Source organism: Siniperca chuatsi, linkage group LG8 (assembly GCF_020085105.1).
Source record: "Siniperca chuatsi isolate FFG_IHB_CAS linkage group LG8, ASM2008510v1, whole genome shotgun sequence".
Lineage (NCBI taxonomy): Eukaryota > Metazoa > Chordata > Actinopteri > Centrarchiformes > Sinipercidae > Siniperca > Siniperca chuatsi.
The window spans coordinates 9,784,591-9,803,555 of NC_058049.1; the positions used below are offsets into that span (position 1 = coordinate 9,784,591).

General features: G+C 38.6%; 1 protein-coding gene across 2 annotated transcripts in view; it reads left to right on the plus strand.

The window, feature by feature from the left end:
- The window catches only part of gfra4b (GDNF family receptor alpha 4b), a 44,742-nt gene extending 26,098 nt beyond the window's left edge, over nucleotides 1-18,644 (plus strand). The window contains exons 2-9 of one of the 2 annotated variants that reach the window (XM_044205907.1): nucleotides 4,712-4,858; nucleotides 7,766-8,041; nucleotides 8,291-8,371; nucleotides 10,313-10,658; nucleotides 11,437-11,546; nucleotides 12,373-12,507; nucleotides 15,920-16,086; nucleotides 17,377-18,644. In XM_044205907.1, the coding sequence (XP_044061842.1) occupies nucleotides 7,981-8,041; nucleotides 8,291-8,371; nucleotides 10,313-10,658; nucleotides 11,437-11,546; nucleotides 12,373-12,507; nucleotides 15,920-16,086; nucleotides 17,377-17,520 (1,044 nt within the window). In that variant the 5' untranslated portion in view covers nucleotides 4,712-4,858; nucleotides 7,766-7,980 and the 3' untranslated portion in view covers nucleotides 17,521-18,644. The remainder of the gene's footprint in view (nucleotides 1-4,711; nucleotides 4,859-7,765; nucleotides 8,042-8,290; nucleotides 8,372-10,312; nucleotides 10,659-11,436; nucleotides 11,547-12,372; nucleotides 12,508-15,919; nucleotides 16,087-17,376) is intronic. The other variant, XM_044205906.1, reaches the window with a different exon arrangement.
- The last annotated feature ends 321 nt before the right edge of the window (nucleotides 18,645-18,965 follow it).

Sequence of the window (18,965 nt, forward strand, 5' to 3'; positions counted from 1 at the left end):
ACAGGATCTAGCCCTTGGATCAAACTGACATGGGTGCTCACTTGAAGCAGCGATTTGAGTCATGAATAACAACCACCATCTTTGGTGCTTTCAGATATAATCTTTTGTTTATAATTCGCTCCCTTCACACAGCAGCCCTTCTTGCATTACGGGATCAATCTGTACATTTTTTTTGTTTTTTCAAACTGCACATTGGGAAAGTGAAATTCAAAAATATAGGTGGAAAGTAATGAGAGAAAAAAAGCACGAGAAAGAGTGAAATGCACATATTCGAAAAGAAAACATGCCTGTGTTACTACATGGTGAGAATATGGCAACATCATGCTCCTGCCTCTAGTAATGGAGAGTGATTAACATTAAGCATATCTGTCAATGTAAGTGCCTTGGGGGAAGACGTGAACACAAGCAGCATAATTAAGAAGCTGTGACATTGGGTTTATTATTAGTTCATTACAGTGGATTTAGAGAAGCAGACATATGCAATACTGTTGGTTTTTAGGAGTTGAGTGCCTGGTAATGCTTGGTACTGGCTAAGATTCTGTATATTTGTTATTGAATTACATGTCCTTATGCAGTGTTTGTGTCCATGTTTGAGGGGGCGAAGCAGGGTGAGTTTAGGCTTGGCTTTCTGTAAACTGGAGGACCATCTCTTTTCCGGTCGAAGCTCCTCTGAGGAAAAGCATCGATTAAAGACAGGGGTGGTGGTGTTGGAGGGGAGATGTTTATCAGGGAACTAAATGGTTTCTAGTTGGGACCTGATGCTATCTTCGAGACATCACTTAGAGGAATACAGGTATTCAGTGCTTTAACAGACCTCTCTGTCACTCTCGATCAAATGAGATATGAGCAAATGAGTGTGTATGTGATTCTGTGGTGTTCTCTTAAATTTTAGCTTCAAAACGAAATTGTCATCACTAAGATTTCAGTCCTGGTTGACTTGGCGACACCCTTGGTTACAGGTGGAAACAGCAACTGCGGTTCAATACTACAGCAAACACAGGTACCTTGAACAGGTACTTTCAACAGAAGAGCAACGGGTGTATCTGTTTACAATGCAGCCACATTGTTTTAATAAAAGTCAGTCAATAATAACTGCAACTGCGATTTGATTTCATGCTGCACACTGCGCGGAAAGTTTCCCACACAACAGCAGGGCACAGTGAAGAGTTGGTTTCCTTACTGAGGAGTTGGAAGCGTGCAGCCTATCGCCTTGTTCTGTTACTCCCTGCAATACCGAAGTTGCATTTTTGATGAACAATTGTGGTTAGTGCTAACCTTGGTGACAATTACAGTTGGATGGTTTTACTGTGAGGCAGAAACAGTAGGAAATGTTTGGTTTGATTTAGCAGTAACTTAAAGCTTTGATATGGGTGTGGGAGAGGAAACAGTAAACAGTGAGGCTGATATCAATGAGATAAAATTAAAAACAGTAATGCTGTACACATGCATGCCTTGTTTCCCTAGAATCCCCTGTGCGTGAAGGTGATTTGAATCCAGCGCGGGAATGGTGGACTGGCCACTAACAATGAAAACTACAACAGAGAGGTCGACCATAAATAATATTAAAAACAAGCTTTACTTTCATGAAAATCTTAAAGATTATAACTTTAATGTGACAACAGACTTGTATACAGATGTTGGCAAAGAACTGGAGTGTTGTGCGAATTGTGCGCAACTCTTTGTGTCATGTTACAGAATTCATGATCAACCTTTTCCATTTTTGCCTTGGTGGCACTTGGTGCAACCTATAAAGCAGTTAATTGTTGCTGTAAATATAAACTTCTCATGGCTGATATTTTGAACTTTCTTGTATTGGAAAGCATGACCATAGTCCAGCTCTGTCCTACTGTCCTGTTCGGTAGCCACAATTTACTTCATACAAACATTTGGAAGAACATAATTGATTCCAGTGATTTAATTGAGCTTACTGGCAGGTACAGGTAGGCAGACCGGTAGACAGGCGGGCAGGTACCAAACAGGTAACAGGCAGCTATAAGTCCAAACATCAGAGAAGCCAAAACCTAGCAACTGGGACAAACTTACAAAGAACAAAGGAATCACTGAGACTATATACACAGGTAAGGGTAGGATAACGAGATACAGGTGAACTTAATTAGGGCAGGGCAAACAAAACTTGAAACTCACGGGAAAGGCAGTAAAGACAGGAAGTAAAACTACCAGACACATGAGGCAAGGAGAATATTTCAAAATAAAACAGGAAATAACCAAACACAGACCCTCAAATCACAACAGATCCAAGTAATATGGTAGGATGTTGATTCCCAAGGTAATATACTCGGCCTATTAAACCTTGCCACTAGAATCGCATAAGTAGCAAAACTCCCTGCTTGATTAGACGATCTATCATCACAATAATCAATCACATTCAAACCAGTCTGTGAGGCAGTTTTGATAATACAAACTCTCTCACTTAAGACCCTTCTTGCTACTGCTGCTATGAGCTGTTTACTCCTATCTGCTATTGGTTGTGCCTCCATCACAAGTGCATCCTTTCGTTGTTTCGTACCTCCTTTTGATGGTATTTCCTGCTTTGTGCCTTAGGAACTGTATATTCTATTTCTAGTCTTTTCTGACAGAAGACAGCTGCATATCCATTCATTGCCAACAAAATCCTTACACATATCTGACTTAAGTGTTGTTCGTGAGATTGTTTGCTAATGTGACAACTGTTTTTGAAGTTCTGAGTAAATAATTTATATGGAAATCTTCCAGGCTGCATTTTCTCTCAGTACAAGTTGAAAATAACCATTGTTGGAAAAGGCTCAACTGAATGGATGATTTTTTAAAAAGCTAAAAAAAAAATTATGTGTAATACTATAAGCTACCTAGCATATTCTGAACACAGTGTGAATGCTTCTCTTTTCAAAACTTTGAAGCTAATTGACTGTGCTTTTCTTCATCTTCATGCCCTATTTGTTTGATGTCTAACCTGAAGTATGAGGGGAGCTGACATTGCTTTATTTTGAAAGTAGATGGATATCTTGTTTCATTTTGCCAAATTTAGTCTACTCTGCTTTGATGTCTGAAATTGCTAATTTTGTGCCATAAAAGCGAATAATGTTGTCTTATGCAGAGTATCAGACATCAACAATTTTTAACAGAAAAAATTACAGGCTACATCTTTGCAAAGATGATTCATACACTGGTAGAACAATTTATATTCTCTTATGCCAGTAACTTAAATGTTCAGCTCCTAGAAGTTGTCACTGATTAAGCAAACAATGTATAACACACATAAAGACCTACATTGCTTTCACAATATGATGAACTTCCCTTTTCTCTCAAAGGAAAAGTGCTTTAATTAAAGAGCTTAATGTGACCAGCAGGAGATCAATAAAGAATAGGACCAAATTTAATATTCACTTGGATTTTATTCATGTGCCACTTCTAACACGTTAACTTTTAATGACTTTTGATGAATGTCTTTCTCCTCTCAAAAATCTCTCTTCTGTGGCTCAAGTTAATATTTCAAAAGAATACACATAAACTAGAAAAGTGTAGTTTTTGAAGAAAATCAATGCGATTGATTAAAGTTTGTTTTACAGCTTATATTGCTTGAAAAGCTGGAAAAGTAGAAGTGGCAAAATAAGAATGACCTGTAGGAAGTGTCACAAGTACTGTGAAAGATAAAAAATACTCATGAGCAAATAGATATGTTCAACATGTATAAATGCCGACATTAATTGTTGAACTTGACCAGGCCTGCTACCAACAAATCTACTACACAAGTGAATAAGCAACTAACAACATATCAAATTTCAATGTGAAAACAATGTGACAATGTGAAAGGGGTCACTCATAGTGATGAACCTACAGAGAATTATCACCCAAATCTGCAGTAGTTAAAAGAGAGTGAATATCTGACTTACATTGGCCAGGTGCCAGAAAGACTCCAAATGAATGATAATGTTGCTCTGTAACTGCTGGATGTGTAAATAAGCCACTGTGTGCTAACAAGTTTGCCATATCAACTTAAAGGTGATATGTCAATGTTGTGTTCACAAGTGGCCAAAAAAATCAGTTATTGCAACAAGTTGAGTTATTTTTTATTTATTTTAAAAGGTATGAATGAGAAGTTATTGCAATAATGTCTTTAATGATCTTAACATTTGAAAGTTTGAATTAAGTTTCTGGCTAAAAGTATGCAGACGTAGCAGCAAAAACAACACACAAAACATGGCTTGTATCATGTTGCCAAAAACCCTTTGTTAGGCAGCTGTCAGTGGTGGAGCCTGCTCACTTCAAAGTGAGGCTGCTAGCTTTAATCCAACTATCAAGATAATTTACTAATCTTAAGAGCACTGAAACAAAAGTGACATTCATTAAGTGCACCAATACCCCCCACACCCCACACACACACACACACACACACACACACACACACACACACACACTCACGCCTTTGTAGGTATATAGGAGTGAGGGTAACATTCCAGCTGACTTCATTAAGTTTCATTTTCCATTTTATCTCTCCTGAAGTGGACCATTAAGTCAGTGCACAGGGGTAACTGATCAGCTAATCTGCCTGTGATTTATGTGGCAGGGAAACTGAGGACTTAACTGAGCCTCAGAACACATTGATTACTGACATGGTTAATTGGCTAAACCCACTGGTACATTGAGACAGGCTTATTGGAAATGTCAAATCAAGCGGCTCATTTGCATTCATGATGTATGGTGTCTATTCCAGCTTCTGCCCAGGCAGCACAAATTGACACACATAGCAGGAAGGGCTGGGAACTCTGCCTTGAATTTGCAACTGACCATCTGGCCTTCCAGGATACTGGCATGTAGCTGACATGCTGAATAGAGGATGAGAACTTGGATAACTCCTGATGTGAGTGAGACTCAATTCACCTGTGGGGTTTGAGTAAAGATCCAGCTTTGATGGCATGTGTAATTGATTGAACAGTGTTGACAAAATGGAAAATATGTTGGTTTATTAGTTCCTTTTTTATTACTTTCTTCTTTTTGCCCCAGAAATACCTTAAGTGAACGCAGATGAAAGCAGCGTGAAATTGAAAAATTTTGATTTAAAGAGATGGGGTAAGAAACCATACGAGAGAAAACAGAGGTGGTATGAATTTACAGTGTTTGGATAATGGGATCCTCTTGGCTTATTGAGAGTCATGTTTAGGAATATGTTTTTAGAAAAAACTGAGAACACAAATATAACAAATAAAACATACTCTTCAAATTCTACAGAGATGATTCTTGAGTAGTAATAGCAACATGTAGTTTTCTGGGGTTTCTGAATTGGATATGCACATAAGGTATAAAACATCATGTAAAACAACATGCCATGTAACATAAAAACAGAAACTTCAAACAGAACGTCTGTTTTTCACAAAGCCATTGTACTTTTTTCAGTAATAGTATCATTTTTAAAAAAACTGCAGGGAGTGCAACAAAAGAAAGACTCAAAAGAAGAGTGGCAGCTCTTTTTAAAAATTCACCGCCTCCACCACAATTAACTCCAGCTACTTGCGTCTGTATTTTATGTGGCTTATGAGCTCTATGACAAAAACCTCTCCAATGAAAATGTTATACTGCTAATTGTCAACATTTTTACACCTGGGGTCAACATCTTGATACGTATAATTATGATTGTCTAAAAGCTCATATTGCTGCATGTTATTGTGTGTACTGTAAAGGCCTGGTTCCCAAAATGGTTGCAATAGATTGCATCATTAAACCTTTTTATGGTAATGTTTAGACACTGGCAGCATTTGGTTAAGGTTTGGGAAAGATTGTGGTCTGGTTTATTACAGAAAAAGTCTGCAGTGGCTAGAATCACGAGACAGGACGTTCTTGTCAACATTTAACAGAATCCAAGATCTTTTCCAAAACTTAACCAAAGTGCTTTTGTTGACTAAACCCAACCACAGATGGGACTCAGAAAGCGAACCCTTGTCTGTGGAGTCAAAGTCCTGCTCCTTATACAGCCAACTTCCATCCCAATCACCATATCCCTGCAACTTTGGTGTCGCAAAATGTAATCTTTGTTCACTCGAACAAACGTCGCCTGTTAACATAATCCAGGAAGCAGTTACATTTTGACTCAAACTCAAGATACACAACAGAATATAAAAGGCACAGCAGTTAATTACATTTGAATTCCATATTAATATGCTGTACTTACTACCTTTACTGCTAGTATATACACAATTTAACATACATTTCACCTTTTCTATTCATCCCACATGTTTACCCAAAGTACTTATCCTGCCATTCGAGCCCAGTGATGCAAAAGAAAACCAACAACTCCCATCTCACCAGCTGTTATGTTGCCGCATTGAGATATATTTAAAAAAATGAACATGGTAGTGCATGAGCTTTTCACCACAGCAACAGCTGATTATCTATGGTTCTTTCACTTGTTAATGTTCTCTGTGTATTCTGTACATGACACACACCTATTATTCAAGTTCTCTGGCTTGCTGAATAGACCTGACTCATGCAGTAGAACCGAAGGAGTCAAAACTATTCAGGACAAGGTCTGTCTGTGAATCAATGAGAAAGCATGGTTTAGCATCTGTATAAGCCTGCCACTCAAGATCTTTCACACAGTAACTGCATATAATACATATTCATCATGCATTAGAAATACAATATTTTATAACTTAAACTCTGTGACACGTTAAGAATTCCTCATCCTTGAGGCTGTTCTCTTCACAATAAAGCAGCAAATGCTGCAGCCTGCAGGCTCAATTGTAAGATACTAGATAGTCACAAAGCATGTTGTCCATTTCAATGAATTCAAGCACTTATTAGCAACTTAATAGAGGTTATGTGAAAAGATAAATAGGCATAACAGCTTATACAAAAGCTGTTTTATCATTTATTGTTTGTTTGTTTGTTTTTTAATCTTGAAAAGAAGAGAAATGCTAAATGTGTGTGGAAGAAATAATGTGCCACAGCCAAAAGCGCTGATCTGCTTTAAACAATAGTCTGTTTTTGGATGCACCGAGAGAGGACATTCATTCCCCAGGCTTTCAACTATCAAGACTCACTTTCTTCTCCTTCAATTGGTAAAATTGTTATGATCAGCATGAATTTTGAAGGGCTTGTCTTCATTCTACCACCCGCTAGCTGAGGTGGCTGTGGCTCAGGAGGTACAGCAGGTCGTCCACTAATCACACAGGGTTGGTGGTTTGATCCCCAGCTCCTCCTGTCCACATATCAAAGTGTCCTTGACAAGACACTGATCGTGCTCCCGATGATCAGGTCAGCATCTTGCATGGTGTGTTTGAGTGTGTGTGAATCAGTGAATGAGAGGCAAACTGTAAAGCACTTCGGAAAAAACACTATATAAATGCGCTATGTAAATTAGTTTAGCATACTAACATTTGCTAATTAGCACTAAACACAAAGTGAAGTTGAGGCTGATGGGAATGTCTGTAGTTTTGCAGGTATTTGGACATAAACCAAAGTATCAGACAAATTAAAACTTTGACCTGATGAAAAACCACAAATGTCAACCTCATGATAGCGCTAGATGAAAAGTCACGGGATCACCAAAGTCATGAGAATTAATCCTCCCCTTACAATTGTTCACATTTCCCCCCTCAAAATGTTCTTCTTTACTTTCCTGCTCTCTTCCTTTCTTATTCCTGACATTTGTGTTTGACTTTTCAGCTTGCTTTTCCTTTATTCCTCATTTCTGTCTCATCTCATTACCTTACACCTCAACTGCCATCTCAAATCCCCTTATCTTTCTGCGCTCTGATTTTCTCTCTCACAGCTCTGTTAGAGGTTATACTGGCCGGCAGAGACTGCTTGGTGGCTGGTGACTCATGCTCGAGTGATGAGACTTGCAGTCCACGTCTGCGGACTTTGCGTCAGTGTGTGGCGGGCAATGGCAGCGTGAAGCTGGGCCCCGGTGCCAGGAGCCAGTGTGCCAACGCAGTGTCTGCCCTACTGTCCAGCCCCTTACATGGCTGCCAGTGTAAACGGGGCATGAAGAAGGAGAAAAACTGCCTGAGCATCTACTGGAGCCTTCATCAGTCCATCATACATGGTCAGTGCCTGAATTTTCTATACATTTTATAAAGAACTTTTTTTTATTTACATACAGTAGCTGAAGAACCACTGTTCATTAAAATAATACAGATGACAAATGAATAATAGGCAGACTTATCTGTGCATAAATTAGAAAGAGCCTCAGTGACATGATAACATGAGAGAATTATTTATGTTGCAGTTTAAATGAATTGTAATGTTACAACATTCAAGCCAATGATTCTACCTGTGTCTGTTATTCTTTTAGGACTCAACCTGGTGGAGAGTTATCCCTATGAGACAGTGCATAGGGATTACGACTATGTCCGCTTGGCCTCTATTACAGCTGGCAAGTTCACTGACCTTCATTAACTTTCACCCTTTTTTATACTATTTTACCCTTTGAAGATGTTTTGTTCTAGCACAAATACATGACTCGACTGAATTTTCCCTGGAAGCATGCCCAAGGCTTCTGTTCTTCAGACACAGTTACACGAGTATTACCATTCATCTGAACACAATTCCAGCATCCCAAATCATATCTTGTCAAGTTGTTGGATGGCAACCTTATTCATTTGCAAGACTCGGTTGAAATAACATAATCCATGACTGTCAATGAATACTAATAAAGGCATTGTTTCTTATAGCCTCAGGCTCATAACAATGCAATCTCATAGAATTGATTAAAACAAGCCCAAACTCTGAAAAGCAGATTACATCTTGTGGATATAAAATATCAAACCCAGTATTAAATGACAACAACATAAACTAAATAAACATTTTTCACATGTTCATCATGTGAAAGGTTTACTAAAGCTTATGTTTCAGAAAGTAAAACAACATAAGTTGAGGTTAAAATTAGGGTAAGGCAACAAAAACTTAAGCTAATGTTATGATAATTATTTGTTCATGATTATATAAGAAAACATTTAGCAAGAAATGAAAAAGTGACTCTCATTGGAAAGTTTATTTGTTCAACCCAGAGTCAAAGGCACATATAGGCTATACATCCACCTACCAATCCGACCAGAACACCTGTCAGTGTTACAAAACTATAAACACACTGCAGAAAACTGATGACTCATCCGTGCAGTAAACAGCTCAAAGAGGTCAGCTGGTTGCTCATTTCCCAGGCAACATGTATACAAAAGGTTCATTCAGAAGTTGCCACACCGAGGACCAGAGTTCACTCACACCAAACATGACCATACATAAACTCTGCTTCCTGCTTTATTCACTGATGCTATAGAGGACATGAAGCTGTCTTGATGTTTTTGTTGCAGGTCACATTACACTAGCATGTCTCTAGTTATAATTGTCTTCACATCTGATTCTAAAGATAATTGGAAATCAAATATGTTATGCATTTCCGAGTTTTATTTCATGCTCTCTGTCTCCTACTGAATTGCTAGTTACATGTGATGTCAGGAACTCAGTTAATAACACAGGGCTCAAAAAGACTCATCTGTGACATCAAATGCAAAGTACAATAGCCCAGATAATCAATAACTGGTGACATAAACTGCAGCAACACACATTTAAGCCATTGTTAAGAGGCTGTCAGTCTGATATCACATTGAAGCACCCTTAAATTATAATCAGATTTTAAAGGTGTGATAAAAGCAAATTGTGACAAAATACATGTGATTGGGCGCTTATAGTAACACTGAAATAACAAATGGAGGAATAGCCATAGTTACATATTAGTGATGCACATTTTACAGATAAGAGGACAACAGAGGGGTTTGCAACAGACAGTGGACAGACGTCACTCTACTGAATACTGAAAAAATGCTGTCTGTACTTTTGAAAAATGGCACACAATAGGGTAACAGTTGAAGTTAAAAGTCTGGTAGTGCAACATGTCAGCTATGATGATAATTTTAATTACTAGGATCATATGGCATTGACCTAGTTGTTGTGCTAACATTCAAATAATGCAAAGAAGACCACTGGTTTAGAAATTGTTCTCTTTTCATAACATAAGAAAAGAGACCAGATTCCTCTTCAAATACTCATTTTGTTATTCTGGTCCTCAGGAAATGAGCCTCCATTGTTTATTTACAGACACGTCCACCTTGAAGCTGAATTTTAATTCCAAACTACCTATCTCAACTTTTGAACCTCTTAACAAGACAAGATTATATCTCAGCATGTTGAATAAATAAACAGAGTACATACCACAGGTCACATATGCTCTTATTTATATAAACACAAAGACTTTTTGCTCTATTTTTGTTATTTTTCCACTGATATCTACACTTGTCTCTGACCTTATATCCATCCACAGACTCTGATGTTGGCATGACAACTGTGAATCGCTGCCTGGATGCAGCCAAGGCTTGCAATGTGGACGATTTGTGCCAGAAGCTCCGCACAGAATATGTCTCAGCTTGTATCAAACCCACTGCCAAGTCGGGTCTGTGCAACCGGCCCAAATGCAATAAGGCTCTGCGCAGGTTCTTTGACCGTGTCCCTGCCGACTACACACACGAACTGCTCTTTTGCCCCTGTACGGACACAGCGTGTGCAGAGCGTCGAAGGCAGACTATTGTACCCAGTTGCTCTTATGAAAGTGTGGAAAAACCCAACTGCATTACACAGATGAGGATCTGCAGTGCTGACTATGTGTGCAGGTTAGAATGGAGCTAAATGGAAGCTTTTAATTGACTCTCATTTATTTCAATGTCAGTCTTTCTCTCACGTCTATAAAATATATTGAAGTTATTCTCACTAGCCATAGTCTCATATGGATACAAAAACATATTGCTATAATGTGATCAGAATCCCCAGTTTTGTTTTACTTGATGATCCACCTCTTTTCTCAAGGTGTCCTAAATCAGCAAAGCCAATGTTTCATCATTCCCAGTTTATTCAAGTATTCCTTGGATACAGAGTTTAGATATACTCACCATACATATTTGGGCCAGTGCTGTTTAGTATTATGAAACTCTTTGAAACAAATAAACAGCCATTCAATCAACAAAATGGCCCGCTGTTTTACCCTAAAGCTTTCTACCACCATTGGTTAGAACACCCCAGAGAGCCTGTTGGAATAACATATTAAATATTTAGCACAGATAAAGAGCCAGATGGATCAGAGTTATCGCTCATTGCTATCTCTGGTCATGGCCATTATTTTTCACAGCCCCATTACACTCAGAGGGCTTTACTAATGATCCCAGGTCTGGGGGATGAAATATATTACTCTTTCTATCACTTTCACATTACAGTCCAATGCTTTCAGTCTTCACCACGGCCAACAATATTTCTTTATGTCAGAGTGGCAAACTCTTAATTAAATTACCAAGTTATAGTAGAAAGAATGTATGAAAAAGAACCAGGAAACTTTTTACATAAAACAATACAGGGATCTATCAGGTTCTTGCTAACCAGTGCCTGTTGCTTCTGTAGGTCTCGCCTGGCACAATTTCAGTACGACTGCGAACCCTCCGAAACATCTGCCAATGGCTGCAAGCAAGGGAATTATGGAGCCTGTCTCCTCGCCTACACAGGGCTCATAGGTAGGTGCACACCTGAGAGGTAACACACACAGAGAAAACACACAAAAAAAATTTAATGAACAGGTGGAGGAGGAAAGAGAAAGTATTTGAAAGAAGATATGTGCTATATGCTGTGTTATAGAAGGAAAGAGAAAATTGTGCAGCGACAAAGAGGCAGGAGTGAATGAAAGCTAGCTACAGGGTAAATTAATAAATACAGAACAGGTTTAGAGTGAGTGGGAGAATGAAATTAAACTTCTAATTCTAAACAAAAAGACAAAAAGTTCAACATGGTTTAAGATACAAAAGCGTAAAAATCTCTCATTACAGAAAAACAGAGGCTCTTTACACAAAGCAAGTTGTGTTTAATTTGTTTTATAACAGTCCATAAAAAGAAAAAGAACAGCCACTTCTGTTCCACACAGTGGAGAGAGGAGCTAACCTAATGCATTTCAAGAACCTCAAATGGTGCCCCTCAGCACAAACACACACTTTTCATTCCTGTCTTGTATTTATTAAAGCACTTGAAATCCCACCTCTACTATGTTGAAGAAAGAAAAAAAACAGTCACAGACAAAAAATCTCAATGCCAGAGACGTCTGTGACCTAAAAAAAGAGAAAATTGGAGTATTTCTCATTGTCTCTCTATTATATCATACGAGTCAGTGCACAGACAGTATAACCAACAACACTATAATATTAACAGCCCTGTGCATCAGGTCAGTGTATAAGAAATGCAGCGTCCATTAATGTTTCAGATAATAAAGCACTATGAATACAGTGTAACAACTCAAAGGAGAATGAATATTTAATACTGATGGAGGCCTGGTGCGGTCTCTCTCTGCAGGAAGTACAATAACTCCCAACTATGTCGACAACTCCACGTCTAGCGTGGCTCCATGGTGCTCCTGCTCAGCCAGTGGGAGCCGGAGAGAAGAATGTGATAACTTCCTGGAATACTTCACCGACAACATCTGTCTCCGTGAGTGTCACCTTATCCACAATGTATTGGAACGTACTGACTCAGGTTTTTGGGGTACGGGTTGTGTTTGTATAGAGGTATTGGGAGGTAAAAAATCTGACTGCTAGCTTTGTGTCCTGTTAAACCGGAGTTGTGTAGTTTAAGGGAAGGAGCTGATATGTTGTTGTTTTTCCAGGCATGTTTATGTTGTTTTTTTTCTAGGATACATTTAGGTCTGTTTCTGTTCATAACTCAGTCACAATTTAAAACATCTTCTTTACAGGGAAACTAGACCAACAGTAGTGAGACACCAAATATTTCAAAATGTACTGTAAAATACAGTTTCTATTTAGTGCAAACTACATCATCAGACTGTGACAATGAACAGTTTGTCTCAGATCAGAATTGCACTAATTTATTATTTCAAAGGTTTCTCATCATAACTGTTTATCACACTAGCAGTTATATTTTACAATTCAAATATAAGTTGTATATCTGTCGTACACCCTTAAAGCAATAGTTTGACATTTTGCAAAATACGCTTATTTGCTTTTTTGCTGAGAGTGAGATGAGAAGAACAATAATACTCATATCTGTTGAATAAATGTAAGGCCACAGCCAGCATCCACTTAGCTTAGGGTAGCATAAAGACTGGAAACAGAGGGAAACAGCTAGCCTGCTGTCTAACTGTAACAACATCCACATACCAGCACCTCTTAAACTCACTAATCAACACAATATGTCTCATATGTTTAAGATGTATAAAAAAGTGTAAAAAAGGACAAGTTGCGGTTTCACGGGGGGTTATGTGACTATTTCTTGGCCAGGAGCAGTAAAAAATGTTAAACTATTCCTTTAAGCCCAAATTTATACATTTATTCTATATATAGATGTTGTTCAGGTTGAAAAAATTAGACTTCAAGCAGTTTATTGTGTTTATGCTGTAGGAAGCATCAGATCTACTGTATCACCTGAGATGAAAAAGTAAGCACATGGACACTTCTAGTCTCAGTGTGAACATAGCACGACTTCAGAGTATAAACAGGTATATAAAGAAATCCCCATCACTGTAGAGCTGAAACAAATACTGTTCCACAAATCCTTCAGGTGCTTGTTTGGATTTCTGTGGTTTCATATAATTTAACTTGACTGCTCGTATAGCCAAAGTGATTTCATTATGAAATGAAATACAAAAACGCCATTTCCTAATCCAAATAATTTGCACTGATAACCTGCCACAGGGGACATTCAAACAGACTTGATATGAAAATCAAAGTAAATAAGTTCTATTATAGAAGAAAGTAACAGGACAGAGCTGTTGGGATTCAGTGAGACAGATGTTTCCCAGCATGCTCAAACAGCAGCAGAGTGTGATGTACTGAAATCAGAGATCATGTGCTTTTTGAAGCAGTATGCTCTCTCTCTCTCTGTCTTAGTGTGGATCTCTGTTTCTCCCTCTCCCATTTACTCACTCACTTCATCTTCTCTCGTTATTAATCATCCCCTTCACACTGTTTCCTTGGTAATTCCGCCTGGGTGTTCAGACAGTCACTTCTTAGTGAATTATAAGTAAGCTGGCCCTGTGATGTTTAGGTAATTGTGTATTTATTAAATCTCCTCCAAACACCTGATGTACTTTTTATTTATTTATTTTACAATTGATAGAAAAAAGTTAGAGAAAACTTCCTTCAGAAGACTGTTGATTATTTTGGGCACTAATTTCTCTGTTTTAACCCTTAATAGCATGGGTACTTTGACAAACATTCCTTCATACCTCAGGTCTTTAGTGATTGAGCCACTAATTAATATAATATTGCTTGAATCTTTTCAGAATGTATTATTAACATTGAAACCATATAAACAAAAAACATATATAGCCTTTTATACCTATTGTGCTGTGTTACACATAATGTAATTGCTCTCTGACTGGCACCAAACACAAACTGGTCAGCAGTAGTGCATGTGTACTTCGACACAGCAGTGCTTTGAGCTAAATGCTGATGTCAACATGCTAAAAATGCTCACAATGACAGTGTTAACATGCTGATGTTTAGCAGGTATAATGTTTACCATGTTCACCATCTTAGTTTGGCGTTCTAGCAGACTAATAGTAGCTAATTAGCGCTTAACACAAAGCACAGCTGAGGCTGATGGGCATGACTTTAGTTTTTCAAGTATTTGGTCATAAACCAAAGTAAAACTTTGACTTGATGATGGTGCAAGATGAAATGTCAGGGGATCACCAAAGCCATAACAAATCATCCCGAGGAGCACACGTGAATGTCTGAAGCAAATTTCATGGCAATCCATCCAACAGTTGTTGAGACATTTCACTCAAAACCACAAATGTCAAAAACATGGTGTGGCTAGAGGAAAAGTCAAGAAATCCTCAAAGTCAGTAGGTTACATCGTCTGGGAACCATGACTATCTGTACAAGGTTTTATGGCAATCCATCGAGCTAACCAACAGACCAACATTGCCGTCCATAGAGCCATGCCAATTGCCTGGCTAAAAATACAGCAAGGAGTTGAGGGTATAGTTGAATACAATTAGTGTATTAAACAGGGTGTAAAATGTTCCCAGTTCTGTAAAGACCTGAGGTATGCATTTAAGAGTTAATGGTGATGCTTGACTATCAAACGTATCAAAATATTCAGCTGTTACACCCACTAAGGAAATGTTCTGACAATGAGACTAAAGATGGCAGTTAAGGAGAGCTGAGCAATTTGGGGACAGTAGCAGACTAATAAAAAAATTATATTACATAAATAATGGACACAATAACATGGATTGAAAGTTAGCACATAAGATCATTTCATAATAGGGTGCTACATCAGCCATAATCCAGAAGTCCTACATGGGTGTCTTTTAAATTGAGGTGTCTTCTGTTCTTCTGTTGTGTTCCCTTATGCTAATTCTCGCCCTAATACCATCTTTCCATTTCTCTTATGACCTCTGCTCTGAAGTGTGAATAATTAATAGTCCTTATTATTGACCTCAGCGAATATATATCATCATCATTCAACCTGTACACACAATGAGTATCTTTGCTTGGTGTGTGCGGCGAGGTGAATCTTTGGCCAGTCTTTCCTCGGCCCCCTGCCTAGAAAAGATACAGAGAGAGGTCTCAGAGTTGTTTGGCCAGTGCAAATGGTCTATGAGTTAATGAGGTCGATTTAGAGAGGCAGGTGCAGTTTGGATACTTGAAGGGAATACTGAGTATTTTCTGTTTTCTTTTTTTCTTTCTCTTGCCTCTGCTGACCAAATCCAAACTAGCTCTAGCCCAGCAAAAGCTCTCATGCAAAATTTACAATTCAGAACCAGAGGCATCTGCCGCGACACAAGTGGAACTCGATGAAAACATATCAAGACAATGCCGGTGAAGTCTGATAACAGTTTTTTTTGTTTTTACTGCTGTGCTTCATGTTTTAGGGAATGCTCTCATGACGTTTGGAAGTGAATCAGACCAGCAGCCAACTCTCAGCCAGTCCAGTACACCCAGCCCTGGCCACAGCAACAGAGAAAACAGGAACACTGCTTCTCCACCAGAAACCATAGAAACTATGAGGAATATTCTGTATACAATAATACCAACACAGGTGTGTAGTTTTCTTGTCATAGTCACTGTTCAGCAGCTTCACACAGTCATACATCCAGCAGGGAATATCTAAATATTAAAGGCACTATGTGTGGAATTTTTACGTGATAATTATAGTTTCTTCAAATTATAGTTTCATCAAATTTTGATGGCATACACTTGTGTTTGGATGAGAAAATTCCAGTGAAAATTTGTGCAGTCTATGTTATTTTTTCAGCCATTCATTCTCAGTGTTCATGGATGAATCCATTGTGTCTTTTTTAATACAACACTGGGGGCGTAAAATTTCAAATTCTACACATAGAAGCTTTAATTATTCTACTTTTCCTTCTGTCACTGCAACTTACAAAAGAGGTAAATCATGTAAAGCTGATTATGATGTTTTTCAGGCTAATTATGAAAATTGGAATGCAGCATTTGGCATGACCACAGTAATATAAGTAATGCTGAGGTCAGACTACACAATATCAGCCAATTAATAGCCCGACCCAACATGTGACATTGGGAACAAAAATGAGTGTTGAATACGGATGCCTCACAACATCCTAACAAAAAGTTTTTTGCTTTCTCTTGCCTAGTTTGAAGACTTCTATGACGTGTTCCATGTACAACTGTAACTGTAACATGGCAAATCAAATGAGGAATGATGTTTTATTCCTTTTCAGGAAACATGTAACAATTTGACTATCATCCTCAGGTCAGGATCGCTATTTCAAATGAATCATACCTGTGGTTGCAACATTATCCTCTGCCTTCATATGTATGCTGCACACCCACACACCCACCCTCTTTTACAGACTGACAGGGAAACAGTCGCAGCCCACCTTCATTGACGATGAATGGCTCCTAGGTTCACTTTTATTCCTAAAAACGTAATTACATAAGTAAACATTACAGTGATTCTTCAAGGTCCAATGTACAGTTAGCCATGTTTCTTGCCCAAGACATGGGAAGAATTTATGACTCTATGATCGTGTAATCTGACGCAGTGACCCTCTCATAAGGCAAAAATATTGTGTATTCTGGGGGTCTTGTGACAAATAGCCCTAACCTCCACCTTAGCCTATCCCCAGTCCTTGCCTTTACCTTAGCCCCATTTTTAATCCTTACCTTCACTTCTAAAAATAAACCATGAGACTGGTTATCACTAGCCTGCTTTTACATGATGAGTAATGATGATTACCTGAAACTCAAAGAGTTGTTTGTAACGCACTATAATATTAGCAGATCATCAGCAATGGACTATCCAAAGAAAGAGTGGCCATAAACAAATCTCTCTGTTTCCTCCCAGGCCCTGGGAAATGAACTACTAGTGGGCCAGTCCACCCTGCCATCCAACAGCCTCCCAAACTCTGCTTCACCTCACAGCCTAATGCTTCAACCTGCCTTTGGCCTTCTGTTGTTGCTCCTTCATTTGCTCAACAATGGACACTAAAGACTGCAGGGGTGCGTGCAGTGGACCTTCCTAATACCAAGCAGATGGGAGGACCAGTGCAATTCAGAGGAAAATGGACCGTGTGGTATTACTCCTCCTTCAAAATATGTACAGCGATTCTGTTTTTCTATTTTTGTGTCTACGTGGTCCAGTTCCACCTGCCAGTGTTCTCTCGCAGAGTGTGGGAGACTTGAAGCCAGTCTGTACATTTGTACATTGTCGTTGCGATCAAATCAAGTCAAAATGAAGTCAGAGTACCGCTTTTGTGGACTAACCCAGCTCTCAGCTATCCAACTGTATCCATTTTCAAGAGTTATTATGAAAATATAATTCAGATATGTATGATACAAAGACACGAATAATGTCAGTACCTGTTAAGATTTATATTATCAACAGAAGCTCTTATTTGAAATATTGTTTGGGAAAATGGTTGGCGTAAACCAGTGAACTTTGTGTCTGCTCTGTAGTCAGTGATTGGAAAGCTGCTGGAGTATATGGGGCTTTAATACCACTCTCCTCCAGTGACTGAAAGAGGACCATTATTTGTGATCAATACTGGAATAGTGGAGAGACAGGGAGCAAATAGAGCTACATTTTGCTCAGACATGCTTTGACAAATGCCCTGATTCTTAAATGTCCATCGGCACAATCTAGAAGAGATGTGGCAAACCAGAGTACATAAGATAAACCTTGACATAATAATCGTCCTCTCCATCAAGACTATTGCCCTTCGTCAAACTCTCTCACACCACTGTATCTGTTACTGCTAAAGCTACAGTAGCTGGTTATAGAAAAGTCCTTGGTCTTTGTCAGCACAGCCAAGTTGTTGTACTTGAAAGGAAATAATCAGAAAAGCAGTAACTCTCTGTACCTGATGTATTGTGTGTTTGTGAGCGTAATACCCTTTTATTTCTCATTGTGTCCGTGAACATTGCAATTAGGGGCTCTGAGTTTTTGTGCCAGAGAGGGAAGTGAATGGTTTGACTTCTTGAGTATCGCCAAAACCAGTACAGAGCCTGTTTGAGATTGAACAGTTATGAATGATTCAGTATTTTCTGTTCTGGGAATGTGCCAGTGAATTCTCAACAGGACCAGAGGTGCTGCAAATAAAAGTTCTCAGATCATTATGTTTACACATTAGCATCATTCAACCTTTTTTAAATCACAAATGCTTTGTTTGATACTGTTGAAGTGAACATTCTCAGTTAAGTCACCTGGGGAGACAGAAACAATACAACTGAATACATGTTTACCTAAAATAACACTCACACGACTTCCACGAGTACTCTGGAGTGCATTATTTGAAGCGAGAATATAACAGGATTTACAGCATAATCCAGCCATTTGTGACACAAGATCTTCTTTCAAACTGATCTGTCTCACCAAAAGCTCCCCAGCTGCTTCCTTCACTTCAGAGCTACTGTACTTATATCTTGCTTTTCTGG